The sequence below is a fragment of the Schistocerca serialis genome, chromosome 12 (genome assembly GCF_023864345.2).
Source record: "Schistocerca serialis cubense isolate TAMUIC-IGC-003099 chromosome 12, iqSchSeri2.2, whole genome shotgun sequence".
NCBI classification, from domain to species: domain Eukaryota; kingdom Metazoa; phylum Arthropoda; class Insecta; order Orthoptera; family Acrididae; genus Schistocerca; species Schistocerca serialis.
The window spans coordinates 168,932,106-168,953,529 of NC_064649.1; the positions used below are offsets into that span (position 1 = coordinate 168,932,106).

The 21,424-nt window shown below is 40.7% G+C and overlaps 1 protein-coding gene across 1 annotated transcript; it reads left to right on the forward strand.

The window, feature by feature from the left end:
- The first annotated feature begins 2,986 nt into the window (after nucleotides 1–2,986).
- Nucleotides 2,987–17,276, forward strand: LOC126427922 (calexcitin-2-like). Its single transcript, XM_050089818.1, has 7 exons — nucleotides 2,987–3,030; nucleotides 6,787–6,867; nucleotides 9,537–9,589; nucleotides 12,067–12,186; nucleotides 13,727–13,841; nucleotides 15,969–16,066; nucleotides 17,160–17,276. Exons 2-7 carry the CDS (start codon nucleotides 6,816–6,818, stop codon nucleotides 17,274–17,276), a joined length of 555 nt encoding a protein of 184 aa, XP_049945775.1. The 5' UTR covers nucleotides 2,987–3,030; nucleotides 6,787–6,815.
- The last annotated feature ends 4,148 nt before the right edge of the window (nucleotides 17,277–21,424 follow it).

Genomic DNA, 21,424 nt, shown 5'->3' on the forward strand with positions numbered 1-21,424 from the left:
TGCTCTTATTTCAGGCAGTGATGCTTATCTGCTAGACCTGACAACTCTACAAAAGTGCCGCTCCTCTCGGTCGTTAATTGAAGGTCGCCGGGCACTGCGTTGTCTGTGATGAGAGGAAGTGCTCGAAATCTGGCATTTGCTACACTCTGTGTACCTCGCAATATTGAATTCCTTAACGATTTCCGAAACTGAATGTCACACGCGTGTTGCCCCAACTACCATTCGGCGTTCTTTATCTACTCATTATATCCAAAAATTCATCTAATGAGTAGGAGGAGTTGCCATCAAGAAATTCTTTTAATTTCCTTTTAAATGCTATATGGCTATCTGTCAGACTTTTGATGCTATTTGGTAAGTGACCAAAGACTTTTGCAGCAGCATAATTTGCCCCCTTCTGAGCCAAAGTTAGATTTAACTTTGAGTTGTGGAGATCATCCTTTCTCCTAGTGTTGTAGCCATGTACACTGCTGTTACTTTTGAATTCGTTCGGATTGTTAATAACAAATTTCATAAGTGAATATATATATATATATATATATATATATATATATATATATATATATATATATATATATATATATATAGATATATCGTGAAGCTACAGTGAAGATCCCTATTTCTTTAAATAAGTGTCTGCAGGATGATCTTGGATGAGCTCCAGCAATTATTCTGATTACACGCTTTTCTGCAATGAACACTCTTTTACTCAATGATCAGTTACCCCAGAATATGATGCCATAGGAAAGCAGAGAATGAAAATAGGCATGGTAAGCTAATTTACTCAGATGTATATCGCCAAAATTTGCAATGACCTTAATAGCATAAGTAGCTCAAACGTTTCAGCAGATTTTCGGTGTGTTTTTTCCAGTTCAACCCCTCATCAATGCATACACCTACAAATTTTGAATATTCTACCTTAGCTACCGATTTCTGATCGAAGTCTATATTTATCAACGGTGTCATTCCATCTACTGTGTGGAACTGTATATACTGTGTTTTGTCAAAGTTTAATGAGAGCCCATTTGCTGAGAACCACTTAATGATATTCTGTTAAACATCGTTTACAATTTCACCAGTCAATTCTTGTCTGTTGGGTGTGATAGCTATACTTGTGTCATCGTCAAAAAGTACTAGCTTTGCATCTTCGTGAATATAGAATGGTAAGTCATTAATATATATTAAGAACACCAGAGGACCCAAGACCGTCTGCGCTCAGAATATTCCCCAGGACCTTCCTGTAATTGTAAAGTGGGGGTGGTCTCCTCACTTTTCGAACGAGAATGTCAGGAAAATGGGATAAAAATATGAGCGAGTGGTTGACACGAATGTCGGGCAACAGCTACTCTCGAAGGTGCCAAACCCTCGAAACGCTCCTTGGTAATCAGAAAAGCTGAGATACCTGCATCACATCGTAAATTACGTCATCTATAGGGTGGCACAAAAGTCAGTGGTCAACGGGCCCCAACTTAAACGAGAGATTGAACATACAGATTATTCTAATTGTAATGAAACATAATTTCAAAGTGTTTCCATCTTCATTAATACATCTTTCAAATCATTTTGGAACACTTTTATATACTCAATGGCATTGTGTTGTATCACTGTCCTCTTGTTCAGCAATGGTCTATGGCTTTTGAGAATAAACAGAATCCTTGACGGCATCCCACAGGAAAAAATCCGCGGGCGTAATAGCTGGTGAACGTGGAGGCACGTCAGTATCTGGCCTCCGGCTAATCACTTTTCTTTGGAAAGTCCCGTTCAAACCATCGCGGCCGGCACTGGCCTGACGTGCTGGAGCACCATCGTGTTGAAAATGAATTTCTTGAAAGTTTTCAGCACACGTCATAAATGTTGATACTACGTAATTCTGAAGCATATCCAAATAGTTTCTCCTGCCGCTGTTCCTTCAAAGAAATATGGTGGAACTACGCCAATGATGATATTGGTACCCAAACAGGCTGACTTAGTGGTTGTTCTGACAAAAGATTCTCATTGACGGCATACCACTAACTGTTGTTACGTCTGTTAACTTGTCCGACTAACTTCAAATTGGCCTCTTCAGACCACAAAATTGGTCAAGCCCAAATCCACGAAACCGGAGACGTCAATCTGATCATTTTAAAGTGACCTATGTCGTAAGTGTCGAGTCTAAACTTTAAACCTCTCTTTGTGGAACATTCTTTGCATTGAGCTTCGTGATGAATGCAGCTCAGATGCTAATCGACTGGTTGATTTTCGCGGAGTTTGGGTCATCGAAAAAAGTACCCGCAATTCATTTTCATCAGTTGTGAGTGCTGCTGGACGACCAGATCTTGGTACATCCATATAAAGTCCACGTTCTTCAAATCTGTCTCGTATATAGTACAGCGTTTGTCTAGATGGTGGTTTTTATCTAAAGCGCCTTCCCCACTCATTAACAGCTGCAGTAGTACCCCGTTTGTAAAATGTTTTTAATGCGAAAATCCTTTCTTCTTTCGTTTACATTGTGGCATTTTGGAAACCTAAAGCTGCAAACACGCTTTCAACAATTCACTGGCTTCATTACTGCGTTTGTTTTGTTTGTCGTTACATTGTATACCAGCTTGACAAGGGGTAATTATCACTATTTCGTAATAACAACTCAATTGGTTAAAACTTGCTATTGTACAACGTCTTGCCCTTACTTTTGTTGTCTGTTTACCAACTGACAAGTGACGTCTGTGCCACACCATGAAACTGCAACACGGTTCCACGTTCACGATTATCTCTCCGATATGGAGACAGCACTCGAGATGAACTGCTCTCGAGACGACGGAGCCTCATCGAGCAATGCGCTTCTGCGTGTCTCCCGATAGCGCTGTCTTAATTACGCCCATTATCTCCTCACAAACACTCAGAGCGGCTCTTGAAACGGGAGACGCACGTCACTCGCCCGCCTATATATTCACCGCAGTGGACGGCAGCTGTCAGCTGGACACCTGGCCCGCGCATCCAGAAGCCGAGTCGTCTTCCAACTGGAGCCTCCTGTTCGCAGCTTCTCTTCGGCAACAGGTATGCGGGGAATATCCAGTATCAGCATCTGACTGTACAGTATTTCAGGATTAATGTGTAAATATTTTGGGAGGCGGTTGTATAGACTAATCCCTTTAAAAACACTTCATCGGCCAGAGTTCGACAGTGTTCCAGAAAGCCGCTAGCGAAAACACAATTTTTCAGGATCTGATATCTCGGGTTCTGTTCATCACCTAGCTGTTGGCCTAGCGACCATTCGCTATACCTTTTGGAAAAAGAGCTACCCTCTAGCAATCCTAGAGTACAGGGTCGAAATTTAAACATTACATACGTCCTCCAGCCCATGTAAATTGAGCAAATCGTTTGGTTCTTTTTCGTGAGGTATGGTCTAGGGTGTACCATAGTTGCTTTATAAAAGCACCATTTGTTGATGAGCGGTTCGTTAGAAAGCCTCGAAAGACCGTATGTTATGGCTGCGTACCAAGTACCATCCAACTATACGTCCTTAAGGTACTGTTTTAGGGGAACTTGGAAACTTTTCCTATATCATTTGCGTTACCAAGACCCAGAAGTTAAAAACCTACTGTTATAGAAAATGGCAAAAGCCGGTTTTGAGCCGTTTTTGCACCATGGTCTGCAATTATTTAAATAAATAACCATAGCAAATCTGTCAGATTTTGACTATACACTCTTTAGAAATGTATGTAGACACGCCATTTACCCATTTTCTACAACCGGTATCCGTTAGCGAGATACACCGGAAAAAAGAAACACGAATTTTGTGGACCAAATGGCTATTTCTGTAATTTATGTTCATGGCAAAAACATTGAAATTTTTACAATGTGTCCTTAAGACAGTTTCCACGAGAAATTTTGAAAGTTTTTTCGATGTCAGTATCCGTTACCAAGATCCAGAGGTTCAAAGTTACCGTACTTGTGCAAGCAAAATTTCCACGTAATGTCCAGTCTGTAGCGTAAATATGGTTTTAATGGCTGGGATCACCAAAAGACCTCTGCGATAACCAAACTACGTTTTTAGTGATAATTCTTCACCAATAAAACTTTAAAAGCCCCTGTCTTTGTATAATGGCTAGTTCATGGGAATACAGCCTGACTCGATACACAAATTATTCGTTCGTGCCACATGGCAGCGTAAGCACCTGACAAGATACTGTTTTGTCGTGCAAAATGCTTCGTGCTTGCATGGCGAGCACAACATATCCGGCTGGCGTCCCAGGTTGCAGAAAACACAACAAGGAAGGAAACAGTATTACTTAGATTTGCAGTCACTGTTATAAGATTTAATTGTATGTTTAGTTTCATGAAGTGGTAATAGTTTATATGGATTGGGTATGCTTATCTGAATAATGGTTTATTGATTTGGTTAGGGAGTAGTTTTCGAGAGGCTGTTGCGATGCCACTATCCGAATGTACTGTAAAATTTTTAGACCATGCGGCATCAGACGTCTGCAAAGCGGCTATCGCGTGTAATAAGCCTGAATAGCTTTGTTATGTAGTTCAGACTACTACACGGAATTACTGAATAAATTTTGGCGATGGCGAATGTTAAATGAATTCTGATTTTCATTAACAAAAATAACCTCTTTGAAGTGACTGACCAGAATGCAATAACTGGCGTACGTTAATCACGCCTAGGAGGCGAACAACATTTACGTAGCACAATATACACACACACATGATAAACACTTGAACTTGCTGTAACTTAGATAGATCTACACCAACTGTCAGTAATGATTTTAATGTTACTGAATTTGCATTTTACTGGTATTGCTGCACACACAGTGATGGATTTGGGTTAATAATGAACTATTTTCTGTAAATAATTGATGACACTCGTGGAATGCACTTTGAATCACAAACTTATTATGAGTACTGTGGTGCCAATAAATTCTGTAATTGAATAATCAGTGAACACTATACAACTGATGGTTACTAGGGATGTTAAAAACATTACTTTAGAATCATTTTGTTCTAATGATACTGAATGAATTTTTACGTTGATAATGTACTGAAAAGCCACCACATCGAGTTGAACTGTAATTAATGTGGCACAGTACCTGGCGTCTTCTGTCAGTTGTATAATCCGGCGTTTGTTGGAAATTTTCGGGGTTAACTCCGATTATGTCCTCTTGTTGCATTAATACGCCGATACGTAATATAGCCTTTTTACTGGTATTGCTGCACACACAGTGATGGATTTGGGTTAATAATGAACTATTTTCTGTAAATAATTGATGACACTCGTGGAATGCACTTTGAATCACAAACTTATTATTTCACTCAGACATTACACTGTAGAGAACTTGACTTGATAAATACATAAACTGGTTCGCTACGGATAAATGTACTTGTTATGGCGGTGGTATAAAATGCACTGTTCATAAAAACACTGTCGTACGATACCTACTAGTTCGTTGCTTGTGCTGGCGTGAGCTCATCAATGGATCTCATATGGTTGTAAGATCACATTGCAAAATTAGCTGCAGACACTGGTCACTTCATACCTTGCTGCTGGTCGCTGCAGTCCGTCGTAAATTACGCAGACTTCCATAAGGCTTGCCATGTGCTTTTTGAGCGGGAACAGCAACTATATCGCTCACAAACCGTCTCCGTCGAAATGTTGCATCCTGCAAGCCTTATTGTACATTTGACTTGCTGACACACCATAAATCCCGTTCGTGTTTGTTGTAAGCTCACTTTTGACTGCCTATAAGCAGCGTTACCGTACCGTACTTAAACCGTCACTTTCGCGCCGCGAAATCTCTGTTCTACATCTGAACAGTTCCAGAACACATCTCTCTCTACTGCCAAATTCACATCCCAACCTGCATTGTCCGCGTTCTCGGGGATTTCCCTCTCATTTAAACATTAATTTACTCTATACCAAGTTCTCTATTTACAAATGGACATACCATAACATTACCATATTCAATTACAGTCATTATATATATATATATATATATATATATATATATATATATATATATATATATATATAAAACTAATATTAAATTAATATTTTTACTATATGTAATAATATTATCCTAGTTTAACGCTTCTTTATTTCGTTGTCCGAGCGTAGCACTATTCAGATACTGTCTTACTCGTAGCGCTATTTCATTTGACTGCCACCAGGCGGAAGCACCTGTGCTTTTGTTTGCGCAAGTATCCAACAGATGGCATGAGCGTTCACTTATTCAGCTGCTGCACCTTGGCTATGCTTCGTTGTGGCATTACACTGTCCCTAACAATGTCTATTGTCGGTAACACATATTCCCCCACCTAAAGTTACGCATTGGCGAGGAAATGCTCTCTCACAATTTAGTGGTGTTCTTGATGGACTTTTCCTTTGGTACAACTCTGCACGGCGCTTTGTGCAGCTTCAGACTTCTCTACACGCTAACAAGTAAACGAATATGCTCAGTCCGGTCACATATTTCGTTTGGCACCAGATGTGGCTGTACTGTCGCTGGTTAGCGAGTGTAATGCTGGTCGGGGCTGGAGGAATCCCTCAGCCCCCAGACTGCCCTGTCCGGTGGGGAGGGGGTCACTTGTTTGAACTCAGGATACGTTCCGATATAACACAACAGACCGGCGTAGGGATTCCTTTAAGCCATAGAGCCTCGTTCGGTTTTAGCGATTTCAGCTATTGTTTTATTTTACACTCACTTTCAATTAATATTAACTGTTAGTTTGAAAGCAGATCTCTTGTTTTTCACATGAGAATTAGTACGTGGGTCAACACACTTTAGCTGCTCTATTTGCTTCTTGCAGGAAGTTAATACAACACCAAAAACAGTGCGATGGCAGACTTCAGGAAGAAGAAACTGATGTACGTCTTCCACGTATTCTTTGGTGAGTCATCTGGTATAATTATTGCTTGTATACAACAAAATTGCTACAATTACCTGCATAATTACTTCATTATTGGTACAACTGAGGCTTAGGAAATGACAAATTTTCTGGTCACAACAGATAATTTCTTTTTCATGCGGCACCTACTTTCACACACGGGGACATACTGAAAAGTAAAGCCCTCGAAATTGTCGTGTAAAATACTTGATCCTTTTTTTAAACTAAATAAACGTTAAAAAAATTTTTAAAACCAGAAAAACGTAATTAATGTTCCTTATCTTTATTTTCTGTATCTACATATTTTAAGCCCTCTACCACGAGAGGGCATGGAATTATACCGCGTAACATCGCGGTGCGTAACGTAACTCTGTCGGTGCTTGAGGAACAACGTGTTGTAATCGGGTTTTGACTTTGAAGCCTTTGTCCACACATGGATCAGCCTCACCTCCAGCACGATAACGCCAGACCACACACGCGATCGCAGCCTTATCTGCAGCTATCCGATGCCCCGGGTTCACCGTCGTCGATCACCCTCCACACAGTTCCAACTTGGCCCCATCGGGTTTTCATCTGTCTCCAAAACTTACGAACACCTTCGAGGAGCTCACTTTGACAGTGACGAAGCGGTGCACGCAGAGGTCAGGTCGTGGCTTGGTCCACAAAGTCAGGCATTCTACAGTGACGGTATCAACAAAGTGGTCTCTCGTTGGGAGAAATGCGTTCGTCGCCAGGGTGACTATGTTGAGAAATAAATATGTACAAGTGAAGACTAAACATGTAGAATGTTAGCAACGTTTGTTTTACTGAAAAGCCTTAAGGATTTTTACATAAAAAATTGGAAGGCATTACTATTGACCTCTTTCTCGTGTTACTGTAGTGAATGCCCTCCGTCTCGATATTATAAATACTCATGTTCATAGTTTCAGTGTAATAAAAATTCTCTACTTCCTACCACCTTCCTTAGCGACAACCCATTCCGCTCTTATTTACTGAGAGTCTCAGTTTTTCTCTCTGTTATTACTTAAATCTGCCTCCATGCATATCGCAACATTTACTGATTTTAGCTTTCTCATTGCATTAATAATTTTAGCTTTTCGTTGAACTGTAATGACCTTTCGAAATTTCACTTCGGTCTTCTTCACAGGTTGTTGAATGTACAGATGACATAACATCGCAGATAAGCTACAACCCTGTACAAGTCCATTCCTAGCTAATGCTTCCCTTTCATGCCTCTCAACTCTTACAACTGCCATCTGGTTTCTGTACGAGTTGTAAAAACCCATTCGCTCCCTGAATTTTATCCTTGTTGCATTCAGATTTTCAAATAGTGTATTCCATCAGCATTGTGAAAACTTTCACTAAATCTGCAAATACCTCGCTAGTTACACCATCTCTCTGGAACCCAAACTGATCATCCGCGAGGTCGGCTTCTACCTGTTTCTCCATTCCTCTGATTATTTTGCAAGCGTGAGTAATCAAATTGATAATTCAATACCTATCACACCTATCAGCAATTGCCTCCTTTCGAATCGGAATTAATTAATTGTTGAAGTGTGTTGGTATTTCTCCTCTCTCATACATCTGTCACACTATCTGGAATAATTCAGCCGTGTCTCCCAAGCCTCTCAGCATCTCTGAGGGAGCTTCGTCTGGTTCAGGGACCTTGGTCGACTTAGGTCTTTCGGAGCTCCGTAAAATACCTGGCACGGCATCATACCTGTCATTTCATCTGCGTGTACTTGCTCTTCCCTTTCTATGTGGTTGGGTCCCAGTTCATTGGCCTTGGACAGCAGCTCTCTATACAGGAGGGAACCTCAAAAACGCCACACATCAACACGCCTAATACAGTGTAGGGAAACCGTTGGCATTCGAAACATCTTCCCATGGCCTCAGGGTGCATAAATACTGGTCCTGCATGGCTTTCAAGTCGATTTTATGCCATTCCTCCCGGAAAATATAGGCAAGTTCAGACTGAGAAGAATATCGTTCACGCACTCTTCTCTCAAAAGTAGACCACAAAGGGTCAATAATATTGAGATCGGGTTAATGTGGTGGCCAGGTGAGGTGTTACGATTCATCCTCGGGCTCACATGTCAGTCCTGGAGAGTGGGAGAGGTGTGGACATGGGCCGTGTCGTCTTGGGACGCAGCACCGCCATTGGGGAACAAAATGGTCAAACGATCCTTGGCAGTAGTAGGACCGTGGAGAGAGTGACCACGTGGACCACGGAATACCGCGATGTGGGTGTCCACGTCATCAGCCAACCCTACAGTGCTGCACACGTGGGACGTACACTCGACCAGAAGTCGGAAGCAGTCTGGACCGAGTGTCAGACGAGCACACATTCTCCCGTTGCTCCACACTCCAGTACGGGTTCAGTCCTCGTTGCTTTGGTGCTGACAGCGTTTGCGAGTGCGATATTCAGCTTTTGCAGCAGTCGGACCGTTGTTTTACATCGCAATCTGTCACAACATTGGCACTTGTCACAATAAAAGAATCTTCTAAAATGCGGGATTTCGTAGAGTTGTCATCAAGGGGGAAGGGGCGAGGAAATAAAGGAAGAGTAATCTTGAGTAAGTGGAAAGAAGTTTGGTTTCGTGCTTAGCAAATATAGCCACAGCTACTGAGAAATACAGCATGAAGCATCTCATTTTGCCTCTTTTTTCCAGATGTCAACAGGAGCGGCACGATTGACAAGAAGGATTTTGAGATGGCCATTGAGGTAATTATATTTTATTTATATGTGCTGAAGAATTTTCTGCTCCAGTCAAGGGGATATTGTCAGAAGTTTTGAAATTAATGTCCAATCTGACATGAACCAAGTAATTATAAATATCAGTGTAACAATAAATAGAAGTTATAAGTGATCTACATCCGAGGGTCACTATTAAAGTTAACCTGTAGCAAACAGTAACGAGACTAAACTCTTGGGCGTGTGGATCCAGAATAACATCAAGTGGAGCATGCACGCTGTAGATACTAACACAAATTTGAATAAAGGTCATTATATTCTAAGGATCTTGAAAATGTGCACAAATAAGCAGATGTTTGTGGTTCACTAACAGATATAAAAATGGCTATGTATCGTATGGGGCTAAAATTGCACAACAAGCGTGCAAAGCCATTTTGGTTTTTGTTTCGGTAGATGTTAGCAGATCCCTTTTCGCAACGTATAACTCAAGTCATGGCAAACAAACAAACGCTGCTCGTAACGTCTCTCACGTGACGCAGAGTAACGACAGCAGACGTTTTAGCGCGCCCATTGGATAGACCGGAGGAAGCTGAGCACAGTGACTTGTGGACTACCCCGAATAACTTTTGGTCTGGAAAGAAATTTTGATTAGCTGCAGGGAAACATCAGCCAGCATGACTTGTAACTTCGTTCGTTACGAACCCATGAAGGGCTGTGCGTCTTTTGTAAATAGCAACCTATTTCCTTTGGTATTCCCTCTGCTCAATACCTGTTCAAAACCGTACCACAGTCTACCGTTCACGTAAACATGACATTGTGATCCACGCAACCTAACGCCGACTTTGCTCTGCCAACACACTGTGCAAGTATGTGATGTAAAGCAACTCGTACACTTTCCGGAGCTGACAAGTAAACGAATCGAAACAGCAGGGAAATACACTCCAGTCATTTAGTCAGCCGTCTCTATTTGAAGGTTTGTCTGACAAGAATCTCCAACAACGAAGAGATGGTAGTAATGCTACTCACCTACAGAGAAAATAAGTTAGCAGGACAGTAACAACAATGTTTTCTTGTCTGTAACACGGATTCACAACTGCAGTTCACACTTGTACAGACAACTAACTGATAAGCAACTCCACAAGAGCAGAACTGGACCGAAACAAAACCTGGTCATTCGGACTCACCAACTCACTGACTTGAACTTTTGAATTCTGGCTGTCAGCTGACTCTAGTTTTGTGCAAAATCTCTGTTTAAGGATGGGTGGGCGGGAGATACTACAAAGCTGTAATATGTGAGGCTTTTACATTTTAGATACTAACGTAACTGTATTTGTGCAACTACGTGCTGTATCTTCTTAAATTTGTAAAATTGATTGGTACTATCTTGAGGGGTCAAAAGTTTTGGAGCGCACCTGGAACCACAAAAAGCACCCATGAATGATTTGGAAACTCTTAAGTTTGTAAGTGCAGTATTTCCGAAACCAACATGTTATTCTAGCAAAGTTATATATTTTTGGATAGGGCAAGTTAGGTGACTCAAAACTATAAACTTAAATTTCCAATAGATTACATCTTAAAATTGAAAAATTCTAGAGTACAGTAAATTTGAGTTGCAATAACTTTCGAAACAGCAAGTTTTGGGTAAACATAAAACGTTTATTTCAATGAGGAGAATGAAGTATTTGTTGTAATGTACTCTTAGGAGTACTGACTATAGTCAGGGATGAATTGATAAGATTTTGAGGTGAGTCATAAAGTTAGAAAATTGTATTACACAAATATTATAGAAAATGTGTCTGCGTGAACTATTAACACGATTGTCATCAGGTGTCTGCATACTGTATCCTAAATAACAGTTGAAAACACAAATTTTATGTAAGAATCCGAACATTTGGTATATTTAAGTTACAGCATTTTTTTAGTATCACTGGCAATTCAGTAGACATCAGCGTGAAAAAGATAGCAGGTACAGAAAAATGTTGGGTCTACATATCAAACCACAAAGTGTCACTGCGAGTTTCGATAGGTGATACACATTGTGGCATAGGTGCACTGTGGGCTATGCACGTCAGAACGAGTAAACCAATCATTTGCTCCATACCGTCACATTGAATAAAAAAAGAAAGGTCACGCCGCAGACAGGCAACCCAACAAAAACTCATCAAAAGTGGGCTGTCATCATGCATTCCCACGCAATCTGTGACAGCAAGACAGAGGACATTGACATTTGTCGCATCACAAATGGCGGCCATATACACAGCCTGTAAGGCGAGTTAGAAACTTGGAGACACACTACATTCACTTACAAGTGTCTATTTTCTGTACGTCTTGTTCTTTTTACGGCAGTCGACATCTGAAACCCTGGAAGTACTTATCAGTGACGCTGTTTGGAGTAGAAAACAGAAAAGGATAGTAGTCGTTACTTGAGGGGTAGGTTTATTTGGTGAGTGGAAGTGTTGCATCAGAGGCGGGCAGGTGGGTGTGACCGCAGCTGTGCCGTGTTCCAGAAAATCTGCCGCAGCCGCGGCTGGGCCGAGGGCAGCGCGGAGCAGCAGAAGACACGGGGCGCCCTGCTGGAGGTGTGGCAGGCTCTGCAGCAGAGAGCGGACGCTGACAGCGACGGGGAGGTGAGTAGGCTGGAGGCTGGAGGCTCCAAAGCAAAGTGCACAGGCCAGGTGGAGGGCGGGTCTTGCCCTGGTGTATCAACACCGTCTAGTGGGCCACGCCACTCGCCATAACCACATTACTGTCCGAGTGAGGCCATACCTGTTATTCTGTCACGCCTTTGTTCCCAATTTTTTCTAATTAGAAACCTCTGATCACCTTTCCCATTTTCTACAATACCTGAGTATCTCAGAATAACAAAAATGTTGAAATAAACAGTACCTGTTTTTCTAAAAAAACTATTTATTAAAAATAAAAATGTTAGCTCTGCTGCTGTGGTAAACTGACATGTCGGTTTTTAACATGAGTTATTAGTAAAAAGTGAAAAAATAGCGATTATTTATAACTTAAATACCGTCATCACTCTCAACGGGTCAGTTTTCGCATCTCGTGCTGCACTAATTTCTGTCCGCTTCTGGAATTTCTGGGGCTGAGCAGTGTATAGCCATCTTGTGAGTGAGATGTTCTGTAAGACTCTTTGTTCTTTCTCTCTTTGTGTCTATCGGTCTTCCGACAAACATGTCACATAATTTACTACCTGATGTTTCGGGCACGGTCGCAACTGTTCCATGTAGTTGACTACACCTGTCTGTGTTAACTGTTTGTTTCGTGTCCACACGTCGATAGCTGATATGCTGGCCGGGAGAATACAAATATTGATTACTTGTTAATGCTACTAGTACGAGTACCTGCAGGTGCTAACCGGTCTAGAAAAAACATATTACTCCTAACAGCTGTAGCAGTTAGGTTGCCAGTGATGTAAACACTGCTGTAATGTTTTGCAGTATGCTGCGACATGGGTAGTTATCCCCCAAACATCCTGTGTATGGTCAGTTGGAGCGTTGATTTGAGGAAAGGGGCCAAACAGCAGGCCATCGGCCCCATCATGCTAGGGGAAGATGGGGAAGGAATTCGGCCATGCTCTCTCACAGTAACCATCGCGGCTTTTACCTGTAGCGATTTAGGGAAATCACAGAAAACCTAAATGGGGATGATCGGACGCATGTAGAATAGTTGTTCTCCTAGATGTGAGTCCTGTGTGTTAACCTCCTTCTCGCCCCCCCTCTCGGTCCCTGTATATGGTTTCTTCCATTTAAGTTTTTGCCAATATGAACACTGATGTATTTGAAATTTTCTACCCTATTTATTATTTCTTTCTTGATGCACTAGATTAAAAGGAAGTGGTGTCTTTCTGACAGTACAAAACTGAATGAACTACATTTTTCAAAGATTAAATCTAGGCCTATTTTGCGACATCAGTCAGTAACTTTCACAAAAAATTCTTTTACTGTTTTCACAATGTATGCTTTTTTGCTCACCTTACCATAGCGCTTGCATCACCTACAAACACCAACACGCATTAACTTGGAAACGTGTGCAGTAGCCGATATTTCCATCGAGCGGTGGCAGCAAAACTAATTTTCGTCACACGGAGAAGTCACAGTCCTTTTCCCCTTTTGTTTACCACTGGCCACTGATTGCCTGGCGTGTGCCCACTGACAGGTGAGCGAGGCGGAGTGGATCCAGATGTGGGACGACTTCGCCAAGGGCGGCGACTCGGCGCTCCAGTGGCAGAGCCGCTACCGGGACTTCATGTTCCAGCACGTCGACGCCTCAGGTACAGTAACGGGCTGGACGAATCCACGGAGAAGGTTCCTCCAGCAGAACCCTTCTTTCTTGCATTTATAATTGTGCTGCTAATAATATGGATAGAAGCTGGATTAATGAATTAAAATTTGTGCCTAAGTCAGGTCTTGAACCCAGGTCGTCCGCTTACTAGACACAGTGCTAACCACTACACGGCTGTGACACTATGGCTCACACCAAAGGACACAATGCCCTAGTCCAAGGCTCTCCCTAACACAAACCCTAAGTCACGCCTTCTGCACTGGTGTGGCGGTTGGCACATCTGCCTGTAAGCAGGAGACCCAGTTTCAAGTCCTGGTGTTGGCAAAAAAGTTTAACTCTTTACTTCAGCCCCTATCGCTATCGAAGATAAAGTTGGGACTCATATGTCTGCAGGAAACTGTAATTTAATCAGTTATCAATACGTCATACCTTATAACTTTCACAAAACACGCATCATCCTAGACATAAAAATCTTGATTACTTTTGAATACACTATGGGAGTTACAGTGATCAATGTGTTACAAATATTTACTATTAAAAACAGTCTTGATCACGATTTATTTATTAAGGTGACCGGTTTCGACCACTACTGTGGTCATCTTCAGACCATTGAGTAGGAACCTCAATCTGCTGGAGAATCACTCAGTGGTCTCAATGGTCTGAAGATGACCACAGTAGTGGTCGAAACCGGTCAACTTAATAAATTAATTGATGAATTGTGATCAAGTCTGTTTTTAATAGTAAATATAAAAATCTTGGATGAGTAAAACCATCATAACTTCCAACTTTCCCCACAAGCTACGTACCTGTGTATCATAATGTTTAGCTTTCTGTACAAAAGATTTCATGTACCTCAGCAATGCTTCAGTATCTGTGTCTTGGGATTACTTTTTATCATTAATTACAGCTACAATTCGGAAATTCGAAAAAAGATGTAGGACCTTTGAGCCAAATTTGAATCTTATGTGTCTTAGTGCGGAAAAATGATGGGCTCTTACGAAAGGCAGCCTTTAATTCTTTCGCCTTGTGGAAAGTGAAAATTGTAAATAACAATTAATTTTAGTATTTATATTATTTTTGGTGAACTTGAAGATGCTTTGCAGTTAATAATTACATCTTCTTGACCAGGGGTCCCAGGTTGGTTGGTATATGTGCAAATTAAAGATCGAATTTCCATTTAATCCACTATAATTGCTCTTCCACTCACATATTCTAAAACAAAATCTCTCCACAGAAAATACATTTACAAGAACTGACACAAGACTAGTTCTTCTCTAACAAATGATACATTATGGACAGTTTACACATCTTGAAGCAATGTAACAAAAAACACCTAACTAGCATGCCGTCAGTGTTTCTATACACTATTTTCTCGTGCAAATCTTCGACAAGGACGAACATATCAAATTACTAACAACTTTCTGAACAAAACTGAATTAAGATAAATGTAGATATATTGTGACATTAAAATTGAAATGTAACAAAACGATAGTTTCAGTTTTTTAATTAACTTCTCATTTAAAATCTAAACTTCGCAGAATGCATGGTGTAATTACAAAGGTTAAAACTTATACATGTTCCTTTCTTAGATAAATTGTTTTGGATCAATTAAATGGCATTTTTGTATTCCGCAAAGTGATAACTAAAAATTTGTAAGAAATTTGTATGTATAAAAATTTAGATTAAATTTTTTGCAGATTTGTAGTTCATCTTATTGCAAATACATCCAATTGGTAATATCATATAAATTAAAATTCTGCCCTTTTATGTGTTAGCTTCTTCCAAATGAAATAATAGGATGACCATCTTGGCTTGAGAAATACTATATTTATGTATTGTGCAAAATTATAGCTAAAAGGATCGCTCAAATGAGCTGTTGATGGGTGTGGTTATGGTATCTTGGGTACAATTTGTCTTTGTATTTGGCCCTTGTATTACGATTTTCGCCATTTTATCAGTGTGTTACGTGGGAAAAAGTTGCCTACCGTACAATGAAAGTAATTTCATTTCCTTAGCTGCACAAGCAATAAATAATCTCAGATTGTCAATGTACCTGATTTTCTGTGTAACATGTACTCCTTTGGAGCTGACAGTTGCCACCTTTTCCTTTTCACAGGTGACGGGAGTATCGACCTGGACGAGTTCGTCAAAGTCTACACCAGCTACGGCATCTCAGCAGACGAGTGCAAGAACGCCTTCAGCAAGTTCACCAACGTAAGTTTGGTTCCGACGACAACAAGTGAGGCAGTAGAATAGCCTACTGCACTCACAGCGGCTTAGGTCTGGAACCAGAGGGGAGGACACAGTAGCCCACTCTCACTGCTCTTCATCATTTGTAAGGCGCTCTATGAAGGCGTCTCATAAAGCAGTCAGAACGTTATGTCCGATAATGTGCTTGTTATAACATAAAGGAATTGATGTAGGTTTCACCACAGGCTGTAGCGGTTAACACATTACAGGCGACACTCGCTGTTGACACTGTCAGTAGTGTAGAGTGTAGACTGTCTTCACAAATGAACAGCTGTAGCTGAATGGTCGCATGTCACCGTTTTATACATTCAACCTCCAGACCCAGTTTGCTAGCAGGGTACCCCCAGCAGCTATGAAGTCGACCGTTCAGTCCCAAAACGCGGTTGCCAGAACAGGCTGTCTTTGTTGGAATTTTCACGACTCGAGTGAAGATGGTCAGATATAATGTGAGGCATATACTTATTCTGTTATTCTTTTTTTTAAATAAAAATCTGTTTATTGTACTCCTGCACAAGTATGACGCTTCCCTCGGCTGGAGCCTTTAAAACAGTTTACTAACTAGGTGCCAAACCTTGGCAACAAAAATCCATTTCATCTGCTTAAACGAACTCATAGAACAAGTTAAATCTGTTAAAAGTAGTAGTCCTCTTCTCTTATATGCAAGATGCTCAATCCCGTTAGTGACCAATTATGAGACTTGATGGATTTCTAGTTTTCTTATAACCTATCTTTCGAGTGCCTCTACTCTGTTGAGATTATGGGTCATCATTAAGGACTGAAATACACAGAAAAAAACCATTGTCAAAATCGTGATAAAGCGTTTTGTATTTGTACTTCTATAGATGCCTTTCTTGTTGTAGATATTTTGATTTGACCACTTGCTCCTTTCATTTCACTACATCTTACATCTGTTGTAAACTGTTATCTGTTCTTTTTTATTCTTATTTTAATTTTTTATACCTGTATTAACCATTTTATCATTAATGTGAATTTGAACACACAGAAAAAAAACACACAAATGTTATGCCGAGAGCTGAATTTCGTGTGTCTCTTACAGAATCAGACTGTGAAGGTTACACCGCAAGTCTTCGAGAAGCTGTGGAGGGAATTCTTCTCTTCAACGGACCCTCAAGCTCCAGGAAACTTCATCTTTGGCAAAACTTCATTCGATTAGGCTTCTGTAGGAAGTGAGACAGAGGAAGAGGGAAAATGATGATGGAGGAGGGATGAGAAGACAAGGCATACAGAAATGGCTTTCTCTTATGGATGTGCACAGCTGAAGATCCACTAATTCCAGTGTCGGCAGTTACTGCTCTGCTGTTATATGTTATGATGGACAGCAATGGTATCCATATGTGTGCATTGCCCACCAGGCAGGGTGACCTGTTTAGCTGCCTCCTCCACACGTCCGTGGCCCAAACTCGATTATCTCGATGCAACAAATACCAAAGGCCTGTAAACCTATACAAAGTATTACTGTTGTTTTCGTTCTGTTATCAAAGTTATGTTCACCATGTAAGTTCCTCACACACACTCTGTTAACTTTATATGGACCTGTCACATAATTCTTCCTCAAGTTCCTCTGTTAAAATGAAATTGTATTTTTACAAATATGCCAGATAAGTGTTTTATTTAATGTAAGAGAGTTGAACAGATTATGAAGCACTTTATACTGAGCAATATTTTGTATTCATATGAGATGTTGAAAGTAAAGGAAAGACATTGGCAAACAAATATGGTTTCCGTTCCTGTTACCATACCCATAAAATTAAACATTAGATAAGTCTCATGTGTTTTACCCAAAGATACCACACTGACTGATTTACAAGGTAATATGGACGCCTTGAAAGGAATAATTCGATTCTAGAACTGGTCTTTCGGGTTAGCTATCACACACTGGCATACTTCTCATTTCTTTAACGTTTCTGTGATGTTTCTGTGAATATCTTGAGATGGCGTGATGTTTGTGTGAAGAGAGGTGGCTGCACTGACCTACCGTCACATCAGACGCCTGACTTAGCCGACCCCCAGACTGGTGCGCCCACAGCGGCACTCGCAGACAGTGTGTCTCCCAGAGGAGGGTAAGCCTCAGGCATGATTCAGAAACCATCACTCACTGAAAACAAAATTCACCCTGTGTACACACGATGCCCTGGGACCTATGCAAGACACTCCAAGTTTCCTGGAAAAAATTCGACACTTTAGTCCATGAAAAGTGGTCTAAACACAGGGAATAGTTTCACAAGAAACGTGACTGGCTCAAAGACTTTTTGCATGTTAGAATCCAGTACATTGTCTTGGACAATAAGTGTTGGTCAGCGACAAAGATAATTATGGAATTTACAGGATTTCAGAGCCAGTGGCTCTTTTTTCTGGCAGAAGAGTTGAAGGAAAGGAAAAGAGGTGACGGAGAATGACCAGAGAGGTATAGGAAAAGTGGTATAGTCTTTCCTTCTCATCCCGTCCGGTAACTCTGACTTGGATCATGGTTCTGGGTGACTTTTCTTAATTATACCCTTTCCTACACATCTCCAGTCATCTTACTTCTCCCTTCTTCCGTACCCTACAAGGAGTCACTGGCTCCGAAATCTTGTAAAAATTAAAACTTTTTGTGTGTGTGTTCTGCTGTCACGAAGTGGTGAGTAGATTTTTTTATCTATCCATTTACATTACATTATCAACAATTGATAATTTTTGTTGTTATAATGAAGCATTAGTATGACAGAAACAAGCAGTGAACAACACATACACGTATAATATCATCTGTCAAATAGAATTAGAAAATTTAGTTCAAAAACAGTCTAGGCTAATTCTAGACTTATACTGACTTGTCAAAAGACGACGAAATATTTTATCAAGTCATCACGTGCAAGTGATGACGATCCAGGTTTAAGAGTTACTCAGTCTGTTGACTGATATTATGGGAAATAAAGTAGTTAAAAAATCACTGTTAGCTTACCAATAGTATCGCCAGTGTCCTCGTCATCGCCAACCTCAACGCAACATATTGAGAATGGAGGTTTCAACTGAGTAAACCCAAGTAGAGGAGGCTTTGTCCAACTTGTTACAAACTGTAACACAACAACTTCGTTCTCAGAGGACAACTACGATACCAATAAGTTCAGTCTAACCGTAGATTATACCTTACGAATCAATGCTGTTGAAAAATACCCAAAATCAAGGGAATGTTTTGTGAACCAGAGTTCGCAATGGCCAAAGTTTGTATCACATGTGAATTGAGAAAAATGAAGGAAAGGAAGCAAAGTTCAAATACACAGTATTTATTTGGAAAAGTATACAAATTTGTACAATATTTTAAATTAGTCACATTGCAATTACTGTAGGTGTTTACGTATGTCAGTTAACGAAATATTTCAAATATGGAATTTAAGTATTTAGAAAATTCTTAATAGGCTTTGGTAGAGCACACAGAGAAATCTATTTTCCCAAAAATCGGCTCATAAAAATCAGTTATAACACAAAAGCCATTGAGTGTATTTTCATTGGTTAGTGAAAAAAACCCTGTGACCTAACGCTTAAAAGAAATGTTTACAGTTCCTGTATTTCATGTTTCACTGAACAGCTCCGTATTTTATGAACCTGCCTTATCTTATAACAGAAGAGTGGGACAGATGATGCACTTCCCAAACTAGTGGAAGTTCAATAAGAGTAAGAGAGACAACACTGAAAAGTAAGCATAAAGAAACTGAAGTTTTACTTTTGTTGGATGAATATTTAAGAGGAAAAAAATTGCCCATTACTCTGCCAATATTATAGGAAAAAGTTTTCCTCGCAAGTCCTTTGATCGAGAAAGTCCACCAAATAAAAGACGGTACCAAAACTACTGGAGCGTGGTCATCACAGCATTAGCACAGAGCTGTTCAGGGAGGCCAGACCACTGTTGCTTGACACTCTTGAGTCACAGTCCAAAGCTATCACTTCTGATGATCCAGGGCTACCAGCAGGCGAGACGCAGAGATGTTGCGGCCGGCATGGCAGATCCCAAGTCTGGGTGACATGTCAAATTGCCTTGTGGCCAGTGGTGTGCCAGCTTATAAGGCCAGTTGGCTCTTGGATCTTCTGGGACTGTTTTCGTTCACTTGAGTGGTGTAGGAAAATAGTTCGCTTGTTGGTCGCGACCTCTGGCACTGCTGTCGAGCAGTGGTGCTCAGATAGTGTGCCCTGCCGGCCGTTGGCTGGGACACGAGGCTGTGTTTCCATCTCTGGCAGTGGTGTCTGTCTTACTGCAAACATCTGCTTTGGTTTCACTCACTGTGATGGAGGCATCCCGCATCTCTGTTCTGTCATGTGGGATGCCAATGTCCCAGGCCGATGAGACAGATGCTGCACTTCCCAAACTAGTGGAAGTTGAATAAAAGTAAGGAAAACAACACTGAAAGGTAAGCATAAAGAAACTCAAGTTTTACTTTTGTTGGATAATATTTAAGAGGAAAAAAATTTGCCCATTACTCTGCCAATATTGCAGGAAAAATGACTAATGGTTCAAATGGCTCTGAGCACTATGAGACTTAACATCTATGGTCATCAGTCCCCTAGAACTTAGAACTACTTAAACCTAAGTAACCTAAGGACATCACACAACACCCAGTCATCACGAGGCAGAGAAAATCCCTGATCCTATTGCAGGAAAAAGCATTGTAATTTCACCAGCAAATATAAACAGAAAATGCAGTGTTTTCTGGCAGTAATGGTAGGTTGGATCACTGGTAAAAACAATTCAGTATTCACTAAATTCCCTTTAGTAGAGAGGCTTCATTTGCAGACATAGAAACTGTGCCATTGTTCAACGACTATCTTTCAAATCTAATTGATGAGGATGGGATTTGTGGTGAACAGTTGTACAGTTGTATTGAGAGTGTTTTACACTACACGCTCCCTACGCACACACTTGTTTTGAAAAAGGAAGCTGCGGCACCTGGGTACAAGAAAAGTAAGGAATGAGTTATCATATTAGCTTGCAGTAATGTAACTGGCAATGACGAGCTTAGGTGTACGTTAATGGGGAAATCACAAAAACGTAGAGATTGCAGAATCATTGCCCCTACACTACAATCAACAAAAGAAAACCTGGATGAATGCATAGATGCTTAAAACATGGTTCTACTGTAGACAAAAATACTTGAAAGACAACTGTTTACCAGGGAAAGTTTTGTGGCGGCGTTCGTAGCGACAAGCAATTCGCTGTAGAAACGGCTTACGAAGTCACCACCACACTTTTAATAGCGGGCCGACCGGTCCGCTGGAACAGTGAACAGAAAGATGAAAACCCAAACACTCTGATTAAATAAAAGTCGGTACTTA